We start from the raw sequence: 17,082 nt of genomic DNA, 5'->3' as shown, positions 1-17,082 counted from the left end.
TCCACAAATGCAGCTTTCTGTACCAGCTCTTCCTCATGAAAAGCATTTAAATAATACCCTGAAAATCCATGTTGGTTGATCTGTGCTATTATAGTCCTGAAAGCTTTGTGATAATCACATACTTTACAAAGCTTAAATGTTAGACACAAACACATAATTAGCATGCCAATAAATACAGCCTTCAGCAGCAGAAAAAATACATATTTTTTGTCCATGCAGCAAACTTCAACAGCTTTATATCCAACGTTCCTCCTGAACAATCCTATTTTTTATTTCTCCATACAATGAAGTGTATTGAAATAGAAAAATTCTACCTGTATAACTGAAGAGAGAACACAAAGTGAGGTGGAACAGATTCTGTTCCTAACACACAACATCAGATATTAGCTTTCCTTTTCCTTTCTCCCTTTTTGGTCCTCCCCTTGGAGAACAAGACTTTAAAATAGTGACTTTTACATAATTACTCACGTATATTCCACATTTAAGTTTTGTGCCTTGGAGGGTTTTGTTTTGGGGTTTTTCTTTTTTCTGTTTGTAGCAAACGTTACAACTTGTACATCCGACAGAGGACCTAGACTTTTTGGGTCAGTATCTAAAGGGCAAGAGGATAACTTAAGGCATCTCAAATTGTTGATATTTATGATGAAGTAACTGAAGCATTATTCTCTGTGTACTACTGACTGGATCTCCACTGACTAGCAACAGGAGTTGAACCAGTGCACATACAGAGCTCCACGCTGGGGTTTTTCTCCTTCCCTGCTCAAGAGTTTAGTGACACTGTAAATAAACGATTCCTTCAGGAATTACAGCTACCTCTTCCTGTAATAAAAATTCTAATTTCATTGTTATAGAATTAAACCCAGCACATTCACTAAACCACAAAACACAGCTCCAGTCCCTTGCAAAATGGAAAATAAAAGCCCACAACTATTTGAAACAGCAGCTGGAGCATTAGTTGTGCCCTCAGATTACACAGACTCCAGGTGGATGAGTTCCCAGTGCATGCAATGTAAACACAACATTCCCTAACCACTGTGAACCAGCAGTGATAAAAATGCCTGATATACCAATTTAATGTAATCAAACATTTCAAAAAATCCTGTCTTTTCTCAGATTCAGAGCTTGGAGAAAAAGCAAAGGGAAAGAAGATGCTCATCTTCTGTTGATTGGTAATTTTCTTTAAGCATTGTTCAGGAAAATCATTCCTATAATTTGAAGATGCTCTACTTTAGGAATTACATCTGCTCTCCTATCAGAGAGCTTGTTTTCCAGGAAACTTGAAACCTCAAATTTCTCTTGCGCTGATGTGCACTTTTCAATAATTAAGTTTTCACATTCAAGTATTTAAAGATAATTATTTTAATAGATATAATGCATGTTTTATGGATTATGCAGATCCAACAAACTCAGAGCTTATTTAGAAGACACTCAGTGGTTATTGTTTATACACATCACAGCATCTCATGACTAAGCATTATGCTTTAATCTAATATTAGCAATAATATTCTAAATTGCTTTTCATTAATCAAAACCTTATTTTATCCTCTGAGACATTTTGTTTGTAAAGCACAAATTAGTTGTTGAAGCACTTGCAGCATACAAAAGAAGAAAAGGGTGGGGATCTGGGAAATTAAACATTTTGCTTAAAAATAATCTGCTATGTTGGAATCACTGTAGCTTCCAGGGGATAATTTCTCTAATGGATCCCATGAATTCAGCCAACAGGGACAAGCTGGCAACTAAGGCATTTAAGTACATCCTTGTGCAAATGTCTTAGTTAATACAGAAACATCACCTGCATCTTCATCAGAGCAATGAGGAATTCCCCTCAGATTAGGATGACCAAAAATTTGGAGCAGAGTTACACTGAAGTCAATATGCCAGCAATGTTGAGTAACATCCTTCTGTGCCATCTGTGAAGATGTGTAGCCAGATGCTAGCAAGATTTCTGCAAGTTTCATAGGGATAAAAGTTTTGGAGGCGAAACTTGCAACAACAAAAATGAAATTAGTTGAGAACTTTCATGCAAGATGTTCAAGAAGGGCACGAAGGAGGACCTGGGTAAGTATAGACCAGTCAGCCTCACCTCCATCCCCAGAAAGGTGATGGAACAACTTGTTCTTGGCACTATCTCTAGGCATATCGAGGATGAGAGGGTCATTAAGAGCAGTCAACATGGTTTTATCAAGGGAAAGTCATGTCCAAATTCCCTTGGCAACCTGTGCCAGTGCCTTCCTACCCTCACTGAAGAATTTCTCCTAATATCTCACTTAAATCTCCTCTCTTGCAGTTTGAAACTGTTACCCCTTGTCCTATCCCTACCTTTTAAAACAGTCTCCGTATATGTATGTTTATATATAAATATGTATGTATACTAAGTGTGCATCTAGACCTACACATATATAAAAAATAAAATAGAGACATACACTCCCATCAGATGAAGGAGAGGGTTTTTTTAACCCACAGTGTCTAAAATATACCCAAGGCATACACTAGCCTGTTCCATCTACAGATGTCGTTGATGAAAATTCCCCAAAGGTATAATGACATTAGGGAGGCTGCAATTCAGATAATTTTTTGAGAAAGCCAGACTATGAACCACATTCTTCTTTCTTTCTTATATTTCTTTTAAGGTTTTTGCCACAATCTCCTTCCCAAGATCTGTTTATCACATATAGAAAAACTCAATCAAACAGAAAACACAGAAAACATAAGTTAGAATTTTACACCCTGGAGAGGATGAAAGAAGACATTCCCTTCTTTCATAAAAAGGTTATTACATTTTATTTCAGGAGAGAAATGCACTTGCAATTGTACATGTACACAATTTGTTAGACTCGTAGAATCATTTTTGTTGCAAAAGACCTGTAAAGGCATCAAGTCCAACCATTAAGCCAGCACTGCCTCATCCACAAGTAAACCATGTCCCTCAGCACCACATCTATGTGTCTTTGAAATACCTCCAGGGGTGGTGACTCCCACCACTTCCCTAAGCAGCAGTTAAAACAACAAACATTAAAAGTAGAAAAAAACAGACTTTTTTCCTGCTGCCTTTCCTGTTTCCCACTCAATGTTTTTAATTCAGTATGTAACTCAGGTTTATTTTCAGGTTTGCTCTGCAATTGGGACATAAAAAATAAAATCAAACCAACATTCATGTTTTTTATTGTCTTCACTTCTGTTGCACTTTTCTCCTCTCCTGCCTCTGAGTCTATTTTTTTTTCCTACAATGCTAAGACTGTGTAGAAAGAAGGAACAAAAAATCAGAAAGGCTAAGCAGAAATACATAAGCAAAAGCTTGAACTTAGTAGTACTATCTACTACTTAGAAAGTAGTAGATAAATTTAATGTTGTGTATTTTATCTAGTAAACAGGTAGATAGTGCTAAAAACTCAAATTCAGCTCTTCAGCATGATGCAGTACAAGATCATCAGCACTTCAAAACCTCTCTTCAAAGCTTACCTCTGTATCCTTACTGATGAGGGAGGAAGGTCCTGAGATATTCTCACCACCATCTGAACGAAGAAACTGGTAATTCACAGCCTGATAAAGAATCTATGAACACAAAATAAATATCTTAACCAGTCAAGGAGTCAAATATAAGAACTATGACTAATGTCATAGGAAACCCAAGAAATTCTGATGTAAACACCTCCATGACAGAGAAACAAGGGGAAGACAGGGAGAAGAACACAAAGGTATGATTGACACCCTCACACTGGCATAGTCCCTAGACAGAATTAGCTTCCCTGCTGTGTGATTTTTTTGGTGTGATATTTTTCATGTTATGTAAGAAATTATTTTTGGTATTTATTCTCTGCACCCTGCTGCACTATGTAGGCTAAAAAACTTCCATCAAAATCATCCATTAACTGAAGTGTGTCTCTGAGATGCTAGGCAGCTCCACAAAGGCAAGTGTTACACAAGATACTAGTTCTGTGAGAAGAATTTCCACAGGTCATAGAATTGATGAAGATCCACAGAAGAGGCTTTCATGCATCATCTGATCAGTGTGACATTTTGATAAGGGTTTTTCCATATATCCATTTCTGTACATACACAGACTGCTGGAACCAAACATGTAGAACCATTAATGAACAGAGCTGAAAAGCTTATGCTTGGTTTAGGGAGAAACTGATTGCAGAAGAAACTGATTAAATGTGCTTTCACAGAAATCACTAGCTGAGTTTGACTTCCTGGGGCAAATATAAAATTAATCATCGCTGCACTTTTGGTACAAATTACTCTGAACTAACACCAAACCTTAGCAACAAATTGCGTTCCAAGTTGTGTGAATGGACACGACAAAGAATTGTTTCCCTGGGAGAAGTGGGATGTCAGAGGGTGATAACCAGTGGCTGAATAACTGAACTGCACTACAACTAACAGGACAGGAAGCCTTTAGAATCACAGAATGGTTTGGGTTGGAAGGGATCTTAAGGATCATCTAGTTCCAACCCCCCTGCATGGGCAGGGACACCTCCCACCAGCCCAGGTTGCTCCAAGCCCCATCCAACCTCCTCTTGAACGCTTCCAGGGATGGGGCATAGGAAGAAGACTGTGATAAAGAGGCAGTGAACTGACAGAAAACCTAACAAATTCTGGCTTATACAGTGCCAAAAGTTTGTTTCACTTCAAATTCTCATTCCAGGTGTAAGCACAAAGGGGGAAATAAGTTTTTATTTCTATACTGTACACGTATCAATTCTGCAAAGATTCCACTTGTGGCTAAGCTTATAATTGTACCTACCTCTCATGTTTGAGCACTTCCATGATTTAAAAAAAACCCCAGTAACAGCTTGCAGAAGCTAGACTTGATTTCAAATCCCTTGTAGCGTTTTATTCTTATGTTACCCCGTTCCTGAAGCAGCACAAACAGTCTTCATTCATTGCCTGTATTTCTTATACACTGCTACCCAAGCAGCTTTCTAAAGAGAAAGACTATGCACTTGCAGCTGCCTTAATTGGACTGCCTATGTACTGCAGCTATTGCTCCCTTCTCCTCCCTCCTTCAGACCCAGACTGCCTGCCCTATAAGCTGCTTTTATGACCCCAAGACAAATCCGTGGACACTGAGAACTCTCAGACAACTACGACAATTAGGAACTCTTTAAACAAGTAACAGGCCAAGCCGCAATTACACCGAACAGAAATTTAACATGTTGACAAACTAAATTACTGCACTGCAGTTTCAAATAAAACTTTTCAACAGGTTTGGTATGTCACCTTGCCACAACTTGTGTTTAAATGTCACAATTACATGTTCTCACATATCTAATATGATCAGCTGAACAGATCTGACTCAATATAGTCAGTCATTGCAGTGCTAATAAAGATGGCTCAGATATGAAGCCTGTTTTAGTTGTTAAAATAATTACATGGTTGACACCAGTGAGAAAATAATTTGTGTACTGGGTAGAGATCATACAAAGGTAAGAATAAGCACTCAATAGATATTTATGTGGGAATTCAATGAAGTTGCATTACAAAGCATAAACGGGTGACAGATCCTGGAAGACACTGAAAAAATATTTAACTATGTTTGCAAACAAAATGTTTAAATCAGGCAATAAACGAGGAAATTGAAGTACTGAAGACTGAGAATACAACTGCACTTACACTTGAGTAGCCAACACACCATATAAAAATGCTTATGCAGAGAATTCAATTGTTAAAATGTAACAGCGAAAGCAGAAAGATACAGCAGAACAAATACAAACTTCTTTGGGGTGGAACTTCTAGGAACAATCTTAAAAAGGAGCAAAAGGCCCCTTTCCTTTGGTAAACATTGAACCTGCATGAAAGAAGTTCCATAAACACCCACCTGGGTTTGCAAGGAACTGCTCACGCCCAGCAAGGCCTCGATGGCCCCGGGGGGACAGTGGGTCAGGGCAAAGGCCACGAGCTCCTGACGCATCCCCAGATCGTGGTAGCCTTCTGACTGCCCCAGCTGGCTGCACACCTCCCAGCTTTTAGAATATCCTAGAAGGGAGCACAAAACAACCCCTCTGAGGCTGGTGAGCTTTACAAGTGATAGGAGGATGCTGTGTATTTTTTTACTGAGGGAGATACAGGAGGGAATGTGGCATTCCCACCAGCACTTAGCATCCCCTGAGAAAGGAACCGAAAAGGTTCCATAAAACAGAGATGTAACTGGACTTCAGACTGCCCAAATGCACACAAGATTCATTATCATCATATTTTAGTACAATAGGCAATATGTAAGTTTACATACTCTATTTCTACCTAGTGCAATAAAAAAATCATCATTTACTTCACAGTATGACACTGCACTCCTTACCGGAGTGGCTGGAACCCAAACAAGGAAAGTAACAAAAATGAAACTAAACCAACAAAAAACAACAACAACAACGTAAACTATGACACTTGATACAATTAGTAGGACCTCAGTTCTTCTCAGATTTCCCACCCTCAATCTCAGCAGAAACAATGACAAAACACTGTAAACAGGATTTACACAACATGACCAATTAAAAATTTTCCTTTGCTCTCTTACAAGACAAAAGTGCTGAGGAGACAATTAAAAATGTAATCTCTGCTGGGCTTTATTTTGAGCTTCTGACACAGATGAAAAAAAGGGTTATCTGGATGACAGCCTGAAAATGTGAGAGATTTCAATGAACTAAAACGATTTAGAAAAAGAGCAACATTGCTCCAGAAGTCACAGTGGTTTAAGTATTTTGTAGTTCCACAACATGGAGTTCCTTCTCCATCACACCAGGGTTTGTCATATTTCACACCACCCGCCTTCTAGTTTTGACATGCTGATGTCAGTTGACTTCCACAAACAAAACATAACTGATTTTTGAATGAAACATACCAATCGGAAGTACCACAGGAAGCAAACAGTCAAAACTCAGATTTTCACCACCACCACCCCAAGCCACCTCCATTTCTTCACCTCACCTGTGGCCATGAGCTCCTGGCAATGCATACTAGCTGCTTTGTAGTCCTGGAAATTGAGAGCTTGTTCCACTAAAAGGATTAAAACTTGACCTTTTCTCTCCATTGGGTCATCTCCTATAATAAAAATTCAAAATTTTTATTAGTTAATTGTAATTAATGGTTGGCTTAACCTTGCTACTTTACTTCTTTAGAAAACAATGCCATGACATGCAGAGCCTTTCTTGAAACTGAACAGAAACAAAGTTATCTGCTCTTCCTGAAGGAAATCATAAAAATAGTTGCATATTTTAAAAAAAACATTGGCATCTTGGCTGGCCAAAAAATACAACACAGCATATTATGTCTGGGTAGAAAAAAAACAAGTTTTAAAAACTGTATTTATGTGATGGCCAAGCCATAGATCAATATTGATATTTAAGGTAAGTGACACGATTCTAAATCCTGACTATGGAAAGAAAAATTCTGTGGACTGTAATAGAAGAAGAATTTTGAATTCTTGTTTTTTGTTAGAGTATACAAATTCCAGTTTAAATTCTCAATTCATAATGAGATGTGGAAGACACAGGTATTTAAAAATGCCTACTGTGATAAGCTTAGCGAGTAGAACTGAAGGTATTTTTTTTTCACACCAGACATGCATCTTGGTCACCAGCCCCTCTGTAAAATGCCTCTTCCCCCAGTTATGAGTCTAATGAAACAGCTCAGATACCATTGTTCTCTTCTAACTAAAGGTACATCAAGAATGTCTGCAGAAAAATGTCCTCACCTTTATTTTAACACATCAGCATTCAGATGAAAATGTAATCAGACAATGCATCTCCTTTTTGAAGCCAGTTACAGTCAATACAAACAGCATTTATACCTGTCACCCTTTATCAAACATCTTTTTTAAAAAAAATGTTTTAAGCTTTTTCCAAATTAGAATGAAGACAATAGAATGGAAGTTACTTCCTTCACTGACACCAGCTGGTCCAGGCTTGTGCTCAAAACAGTGCGTACATCCATGCATTATAAGAAGGTGACTAAACATACAGCAAAAATAACCTTTTGCTATTCATTTTAATTTAGGAAAGGATGGCAAGAAGCTAATAAAAATGAGCAGATTTTTTTTCAAGGCAAGCTTCCTGCTCCTGTTTCTCCCCTATTATTAAGAAACACTTTACGCAGTCACTGCTGTTATAGTTATTCAAAAAGGGCACTGGTTTATGAAACTGTATTAGTGCAGCTTGTGAAATACAAGTATTTCAGAAGGTTAAACAGATCCCAGCTCCAAAAACCATTTAAAAAGTACGTGCTCTTAAATTGCATAGCTGTTATTTTTAACTCTACTCTGCAGATGCATCAACGCAGGCAAATTTATTTTAAAGCTTTCTCAAAAGAAAAGATGTAACAGTTTCACTAGAATGACATTCAGGGAAGTGCAGTTACCCTAATTATTGAACTCCATCAAGCTTCCCCTAATCCCAGAACATCGCAACTAACTCAGCTGGGAAAAAAGGTTGGCTTCCCATCATTTTCTCTTTTGGCCTCCTACTTTATATACTGCCAACACACAGTGTTGCCAATTAATCACACCCAAGGCTCTTCTGCTGCAAAATTCCGCCCTCTGGAACCCAGAAACTTCTCATTCGAGGCAAAAGCAATTACAGATGACAAAGAGGTGCTTCCATCTACACAGGCTAAATGTGAACTGTCATTCCTTATAAGCAGGAGATCTGTACTTGCCACTCACCTTTACGCCCACTTCACCCTGACAGCTTTACTACTTACAGAGATTTCACTAAGTAGGAGACACAAATAGAAGGCAAAAGAAATAATCTAACAATTGTCAGCTAGACAAAATAATTTCTGCTGTTTATTACTACTTAAAAATCAGGGGGATTGGAGGGAAGAGAGGAGGAACAATTGGGGCGAGTTTTCTTAACAGTGCTTGTGCAGTCCACGGTTTAGCTAGCTAGTTTGGACGCAGCAGGATACATCTCCTCATGTTTTACTGAAGTGCACACATAAAACAGCAGGATTGTTCTCCTTCCAGTCCATGGCCATACTTTTCTCATTGTATCTCCACTGTTCACTCATTCAAACTTCCATTCTCATGACAAGCCACAGAACAAACCCAAGCTCCAGCATGCCTGGTGAATCCCCTGTCAGGCAGCCCCAGCCCTTCTTCACACAGTTCCCATCTCCTCAGCCCTGCAGTCACTTCAAATACTGCCTGCCAGAGATCCACGGCACCCTCTTGTTCTGCTCTTCAAACATGAAAAAATTGACTGCTTCCAATTCCTGATGCCTCATTTGAAGGTATTTTAAACAATCAATCAAACCCAGTTCAGAAACTGGTAAGGCATATCTTAGCTTTTGTTTCCTTTCTTATTTGTGAAAGTCTGTGTGTGTTGAGCTCCTTCAGACCATTGTCTCCTTCCCTCCTAACCAAAATGCCTTTATATTCTATGGGTTACTCGACTCAGTAAGATTTAAAATTCTCCAAAATTCTTTCATCTCCTTTTGTTATGATGTTCAGCATTCAGAGAGAAGTTGATACAGCAGATACGACATTATACCTGAAAGGAGGTTGTAGCGAGGTGGGTGTTAGTCCCTCTTCCCAGAGCAACAAGCAATAGGGCAAGAGGAAATGGCCACAAGTGGCATCAGCAGAGGCTTGGACTAGATATTAGGAAAAATTAATTCACCAAAAGGGCTGTCAGGCACTGGAACAGACTGCCCAGGGAAGTGGTTAAGGTACCATCCCTTGAAGTATTTAGAAGACTTGTAGTTGTTGTGCTGAGGGACATGGTCTAGGGGTGGACTTGGCACTGCTGGGTTAATGGCTGGACTTAAGGATCTTAAAGGTCTTTTCCAGCCAAAACAGTTATACAATTTTATTGAAAATTATGAAAGGAAAAATATGGAAGCTAAGAAATAACAGATTTTTTTTTTTTCTTGGAAAATAAAGGTTGCTCAATACTTTTAAAGTTTAGCTCCAAATTGGTTCATATGAGGAAAAAAAAAAAAGGCAGCTTATTTAAACACCCTAAGATGCATACTGTATTTGTGAGGGGATGAAACAACATGATCATGAGTGGAACCATGTCGGAGAAACTTAGAAATCAAATGGTAACAAAACCATACAAACAACAAAACCATACACTCCAGAAATTCCACGTCATGTGCACTGAGCAGTTGAGCGACCACCTGTCTGGTTGCCTCCACGTGCACTAAGCAAGACAGTCAGTGCTGAGCAAGGTAGATGTCAAAAATTGGGTTTGACTTAGGAATGTGAGCAATGCTTACAGTCACTAAAATTAGCTTATAGATATTAAAACTAAATTACCATAGAAAGCTGTGAGAAAAAAAGAATAATTAAGAGAAAACACTGAGAAAGCTTGACTCAAGAAATGAAAAGCAATGCTCACCAGACCTTTCTGTTACACATGAACAATAGAGAACACGCTTCTAATTTGTGATACATATGCATTTTTTTTTACTCTTTTTTTCTCCTGTTTTGTAAGCAAGTAATTACTTAAAGCGATTTTTTTCACACCCTTTCTTAAGAGAGATTGTGGATTCAGGTGAGAATCACGAGGTGAAGCTCCAGCTCCCTGAGCAGGTGCAGGTTTTCTGGCTGTGATGCTGAGCACGTTCTCCTTCACTCACTTTGCCCATCTGTGAAATTAGGAAAACACTCCTGTGCTTGTGCTACAGAGGTAGGGACGTGAGACTTAAGTAGAGTTTACTGTCATTAAACAAATACTTTAAAGCAATTAAGAAGCTAGCTGATATATCATTACCTAAGCAATATTTTAGCTTTGACAGGATGAATACAAATTCCATTACTCACTTTCAGTGCTCCTCTCTACACAAACTGTATTCAGAAAGCACAGTTGCCAAAGCTCCTTGCTCAACTTCAATAAGGCCAAGAGCACCCGGGCTGGGGCAAGGCCAAGCACAAATACAGGGTGAGTGAAGAAAGGACTGAAAACAGCCTTGACGAGAAGGACTTGGGGGTGTTGGTTGAGGAGAAGCTGTTTGCAGCCCAGAAAACCAACTATGTCCTACTGTATCCCTACGTATGGATAGATGCAGCAAGCAGGTCTTTCAAAATCAGTAATCAGATGGGGTGGGGAAAAAAGGGGAAACACTGAATTCCTCCAGATAGCAGATAAGATAAGCACAGGAAAACACTCTACTGGTAGGTACACACGGTGGATCAGGAACAGAGGGGCTGTCAACTTGAGCAGGCAAAACCAGTACCAGTAAGTACGTTCTACACGACAAAATCAGAACTTCTTTCACAGCAAAGGTGGCTCATAAATCAGGGTAATTTCATTAGCAGTGAAAACCAATTAGGGACGAAAACCAATTCTTTCTTCCAGCAGCACTTTATCTAATTGTTCATTATGCAAGTCCATAAAGTTCAATCCCTAGATTGTTTTTCGATATCCAGACTCATCCCAATGTATCTCCATAAAACCATTCCCTTTCATCATAAGCTGTTAGAAACAAAGTTAACCTTTCCCAATAGTTTTAAATCCAGTAACAAAGACTATCTGTGCTAAAACTGTGAGGAAGGTTTTGCTTTCCTAATATTCAGTTTAAAACAACATATACTCACTCACTGATCTTAAAACCTGCCTGTGAGTGCTGCCCTTTTGGCTACAAGCCAATTTGTGGAATATTAGTAGCATTTGTTATCATTCTTATGGCTACCCAAGTCCCAAAATAACACTTCACCATATTAATAATTGTAATTCAGTTACTTAAATTACAATTCAACTGATACCAAAAAAAACATTTCTACATGTCTTGCCTTAATATGTTTTTTCTTTGTACCTACTATTAAATTTTATGAGACTCTTCATTTACAGACTATGATTAAGGCTATGCCAGTATTTCACTTAAATCTGTTTTTACAGCTATTATTAACCTATTACTAACCGAGAAATCATATGCAACTTTCAGTTCAGTGTAAGGTTAACTATTCCAGCAGTCACTAAAAGCACATACAGCAGTTACTGAGGATTAAAGAGTGAACCTCTGCAGACCTCCTTTAATCTATTAGAAATATATTACATGTGCATGCATGACTTAAAACAGTGATGACAACCCAGCTTCCTTTGAGTGCTTTTGGATACTCTTCTGGCTACCTGTGAATGGGATGGAATGTCAGGCACAAAAAAAAAATCTGCAGTAATAGTGGTGTGCTGTTCATAGCTTTCAAGGCCAGAGAAACTCAAAAAGATAAAAGAAATACTGAAGTTCTTAAAGTGAAAGAAACCTGTTCTACAGACCTCATCACCTGCAACAAATAACTTCAGATCAAATTTACCACTATGACATCCTCATCCTGAATCCATATCTTGCTTATAAATTAATATCCAGTACAGGAAATCCTAGTTCTATATTAGTATGACTAGTCATTCTTCAGTGACAGGGAAAAGGTTTTTAATCACAAAATTTAGAATTACTTATTAAAAAAAAAAAAAACTGGACACAAAAAAATCTCAACATCACCACCATAAAAACTCCACATTGACACCTACCACAGAAAATCACTAGTGAAAATGGTTTTTTGCTATTTTTTTTCTACTCAAGTAAGTGTTTATTCTATAACCAAAAGATAATCTTGAAAGTGACTGAGTTATTTATTTAGCAAAAAAGAGAAGAAAAGCAAGTTCTGCCCCTTTCCCCACACCTATCACCAGCACTGCTCTCCTCCTCCAGCTCTGCTCTTCCCCCCCCAAGTGCTTCTCTGCTCAGGTGCTGATTCTTTCCTGTGTTAATGGCTGAGGTTCATCTATTGTCCCTCTAATGGCTCCTTGGCTGGTTTTGGAGCAGGGGGAGCTTCTCAGCTTCTTACCAGAGCCACTTGGGGGCCCTTCCCCCAGTACCAAAAATCCCACCAAACCAAACCAGAAGAGGGAGGAAGTCAGGAGAGGGGAAAAAGCTGTACAGCAATCTTGTCTTCTGAACCAATACAGAGACTTTTTTCCAAAGGGCTTGCAAGCAAAGATTAAAAAAAAAATTCCCACTAATAAGCTTCCTGAAAACATAATAGAAAAATCTGTAAATGATTTAACAAATAGAGAGAGAAAGGAACCGACCAGGCATTCACCAGGGACAAAGCTGGAATATATTGATTTTACACAACATGCTGCTTCCAATTTATATTTCTAGATCATTAAAAGACAGCAGTATTGGATTTGCAATTGCACTGATAAAATATTTTTCAAAAATCAGATCTGCCATAAACTTTTGGAGAGCTATCTAAAATATACCCTGGTCACAATAGTTCTGAGGATCTCTCCTTCCTCTACTCTTCACCTTCCAAAAACTAAGGAAAAATCCTTCCAGGCGTTCAGGTTCAAATGAATGCTGCACATCAGCTCTTACTCAAAATCCCCATTAGAGAGGGCCAGTTTTGTTTTAGGAATTAGGGGAAGGTCAGAGCAGTTGACAAGATCAGCAGTTTCACAGGTAAAATATTTCATTCCTCCCCAGTGACTGCTCCTCCAGATGACTTCTGGTGATCTCCTTGAGCACACATTCTAATTATCAACTCAAATGTCCTAAAGCATAACACAAACGCACCTTGCACGGCCATTCAGTGCCTTATTAGCATCTTACCTGCTACCCTCAGCAAATTTGCAAGTCCCAGGAGCTTAGCAGGCTGTTTATAGTTTGTCGACGTCTGAGCAAGACAGTCCTGGATGAGACTCAGTCGGTCTGAACACAAACGCACTGTTGAAAAGAACTGCTGTTAGAGCCTGTACAAAATGAACCCTCCTGCTGCCAACACAGAAAGGGTGTGAGGGAGCAGAAGAATTCAAACACAATCTGAAAAGCAGCCGAAAGTTACTTGCATGCAGATCCTCACTTGTATCTACAAACAGTTCAATAACACGACAAAGCACCCAGCCCCAATCACTAGCCAGTCAGGCTGGGAAGGGAGGGAGGAGGGAGAGACTGACTGAAATGAAAACCTATTTTTGTTTCAGGTTTTCAGTCTCAACCTTATAAAACAGATGTGATTACCACATAACTTTATTGGTTTTTTAAAATATCCTGCTAAAACAGACATGAACTTTCATTTAGAATGTTGTCAATAACTCTGATTTCACAGTGCATTTCAGGGTAGACAGGACACATCACACAGACTGAACTGTCAGAGAAAAAATCTTGAGGCTATTTTAATTTACATGAATATTGTCTGAGCAAGAGGGAGAGCTGAACATCATCAGGCTGTTAGCCACACCCTGAGAAGCATATAGTTAGCATTGTCTTTCCAAAAAGATTTTAGTAGAAATTAAGCTATTTACTTAATTGCATGGTTTAATATCATGAACCAATTGCAGGACTCTTTTTAGCTAACTAGAGGGTGGCTAACTTAAGGCTGCTGTTTAAAAAAAAAGTTTTCATATCATGCCAGTTGTTAGAACACAAGGAGCAGCATGTGGATCTTCCACTCAATGCTTGGACATTAACGGCTGCATGAGGGATAAACTCTGGGTTAGCATATTGGGCTTAAAACATATGACATTAGGACTCTGGGTAAGAGTGAAGAAGCACTCACATAACAAAAACCCTCTTAAGTTCTGGAAATCAAGTTAAACTAAACTAAATAAAGAGTGGAGAAGCAGGAAAATGTTATTCCTCTTGTTTCATGTTTTAGATTCTACCCCATACATATATTAGTGAATAGCAGGAAAATCTTTCCATTTGCTGATGGCAGAAGCAAAGTATTTTTAATATCTAACATAACTGAAACTAATCTGACATAGTAACATGGGTAAAACGCTTCCATTAAAGATAAACTTTTCTTCACCTATTTTGTTAATAAGGAGTCTTCAAACCAGACTTTATCAAAATACATCGTAAGAGTAGTTCACAACCTTAACTGCTGAACTAGCTAAAAATATAAGCAGAAGGGGAATCTCTACATAAAACTAAACATAAAGGTGCAAATAAAAGTTTATTGCTAATTCTCATTGTGGGAATAACTGATCTTAATGTTATTTCAATGACATTCTGTCAAAGTAACTGACCATTTAAAGGGCTTCATTAAAACTTTAAAACATAATTTTTGCCTTATTAGATTAATTTAATTTACTTGAAAGATACTGAAGAAAGGATAACTCAGGATCACTAATGAAATTACAGGCACAATTTCACATATTCTAATTAATCTAGATCAGCTGTATTACACATACTGTTAATGCAGTATTATGTTTCCACTTTTTTTTTCAAGAGCTACTATTTCCTGTCCACACTCAAAAAGATGAAAAAAACATGTACTTTTCAACAGCCTGAACGAGCTGCCTGAAAAGTATTTTTACTCTAGAAGCCAACTGTGTAATACAGGATCTAGAAAACATCCTCCTTCTCAGTCAGAAATGGCAAAATGACCAACTACTCAAGGGATACTTAGAAAAGAAAAAGAAACAAGCAAAAGAATACCAAAGTAAAGCAACAACAGCCAGTGGGAACACCTGCTTCGACTTCTATAGACCCACAAGCACTTTCCATAAATCCCAGTATTTCACTGCACAATGCCAGAGGTAAAACACTTCCATGAACACATGTCTTTGGGACAAAGTGCTCTTCTCAGCCAGTTATTTTAGGGTGCTTTTCACACCAGTGTTCATGCAGTTTCACAGCTGCCCAATACATCCAAGCTCCACTGAAGCCAGGTAGATGAGCTCTCTTGTACCTCTTTCACTTAGAAAAGTGGGATTTTTGTTATTAAACAATGAACTTTAAGAAGGAATTCTTCAGTGTGAGGGTGGTGAGACACTGGCCCAGGTTGCCCAGGGAAGCTGTGGCTGCCCCATCCCTGGCAGTGTTGAAGGGCAGGTTGGATGGGGCTTGGAGGAACCTGGGCTGGTGGGAGGTGTCCCTGCCCATGCAGGGGGGTTGGGACTGGATGAGCTTTAAGATCCCTTCCATCCCAAACCATTCCATGATTCTATGTACTTTGTTAGTTTGTCCCAATCTATAAGCAATAAAATATATTGTAATATATTCCACTTTCCCCTTTTTCTCATTGTCCACAATTATCCTTCATTTCCAACTTCTGTCTAACCACCTTCCATATGACTGGACTCAAATCAAAGGTGAGCATAAACTATTTCTGTTGAAGTTACCAGGAGCTTCACACACTCAGAACTCCAATTATCAAAAAGTCCTGCTAAATATAAGTCCCTAAATACATAATCCATAGACAGACATCCTTCCTATCCCTCATAAACCAAAAAATGGGTTTAAAAAAATCATTGCTTGCTACGTGTCTGTAGGCTGTTTGGAGGCAGAGAAGGGATGCTTTAGTTTGCCCATGCAACAGTAAACTATTTCTCATGCATATTTATGCAGGTGATCCAAGGAATCACATAGGGAAATGTGCAGTACCTTGTAATGGTAGCACTTTCACACCAAACTCTTCAAGGTAGCTGAGAGCACGAATGAGATCAAGCTCCTCCTGAACAGCACTTGGAGAGTCTACAATCAGCTGGAGACAGCACCTAAGCAGGAAGGAAACATTCTTTGTCTAAAAGCTGTTGAATAAATTTAAATTTATGGGAAAAGTGAGGGGGGGGGGGGGGGAACAACCCAACAACAAAAAAAACAAACTAACAGTAGTTTACTGTGCTTAAGAAAAGTCAATAAACTCACTAGTCCTACAACACATTGTGAGTGCTTGGCACTATATTCCTGCTATGGCTGGCTAAACATTTTAATCAAATTACATACTTGGATTGCCACACTCTCCTTCAGCCAGCTGCAGGAAGAACATCACCTAAACACCCTTGAATTTAGATCTGCAAAGAATTTAATAAGAGACACTAAAGATGTACTTAAATACAGAATGACTTATGGAAATTTCTCCCATAGTGTTATCGATTTGGGTGTTGCCATATACTAGAAGGTAAAAGCAAAATTCTGCCAAAAGTTGATTGGGAGCAAGATATTAGACCTGTTGTCACAAATGCAGTTTCCTCTCCTAGCTTCAGCTAATGGAAGGAAGGCTGATAAAAAGAAAACTCCATGAAATTGCTCTGAAGATCAAGTAATGCACATAAGTATTAATCAAATACTATTTTAAATAAACTTCTTCATCATGGAGTATTAATAATGTATCGATCTAATCAGCTTTTAAATAAA

The 17,082-nt window shown here is 38.5% G+C and overlaps 1 protein-coding gene across 2 annotated transcripts in view; it reads right to left on the bottom strand.

The window, feature by feature from the left end:
- Positions 1 to 17,082, bottom strand: part of NBAS (NBAS subunit of NRZ tethering complex) — a 153,853-nt gene that overhangs the window by 80,447 nt on the left and 56,324 nt on the right. For both annotated transcript variants that reach the window (XM_051615948.1, XM_051615949.1), the window contains exons 31-35: positions 16,330 to 16,442; positions 13,552 to 13,665; positions 6,928 to 7,041; positions 5,825 to 5,982; positions 3,463 to 3,555 (exon numbers count right to left, since the gene is read on the bottom strand). In XM_051615948.1, the coding sequence (XP_051471908.1) occupies positions 3,463 to 3,555; positions 5,825 to 5,982; positions 6,928 to 7,041; positions 13,552 to 13,665; positions 16,330 to 16,442 (592 nt within the window). The remainder of the gene's footprint in view (positions 1 to 3,462; positions 3,556 to 5,824; positions 5,983 to 6,927; positions 7,042 to 13,551; positions 13,666 to 16,329; positions 16,443 to 17,082) is intronic.

The sequence above is a fragment of the Apus apus genome, chromosome 3, assembly GCF_020740795.1.
Source record: "Apus apus isolate bApuApu2 chromosome 3, bApuApu2.pri.cur, whole genome shotgun sequence".
Classification (NCBI taxonomy): Eukaryota; Metazoa; Chordata; class Aves; order Apodiformes; family Apodidae; genus Apus; species Apus apus.
The sequence above is the reverse complement of the archived record's forward strand: the minus strand, read 5'-3'. Positions and strand labels throughout refer to the sequence as shown.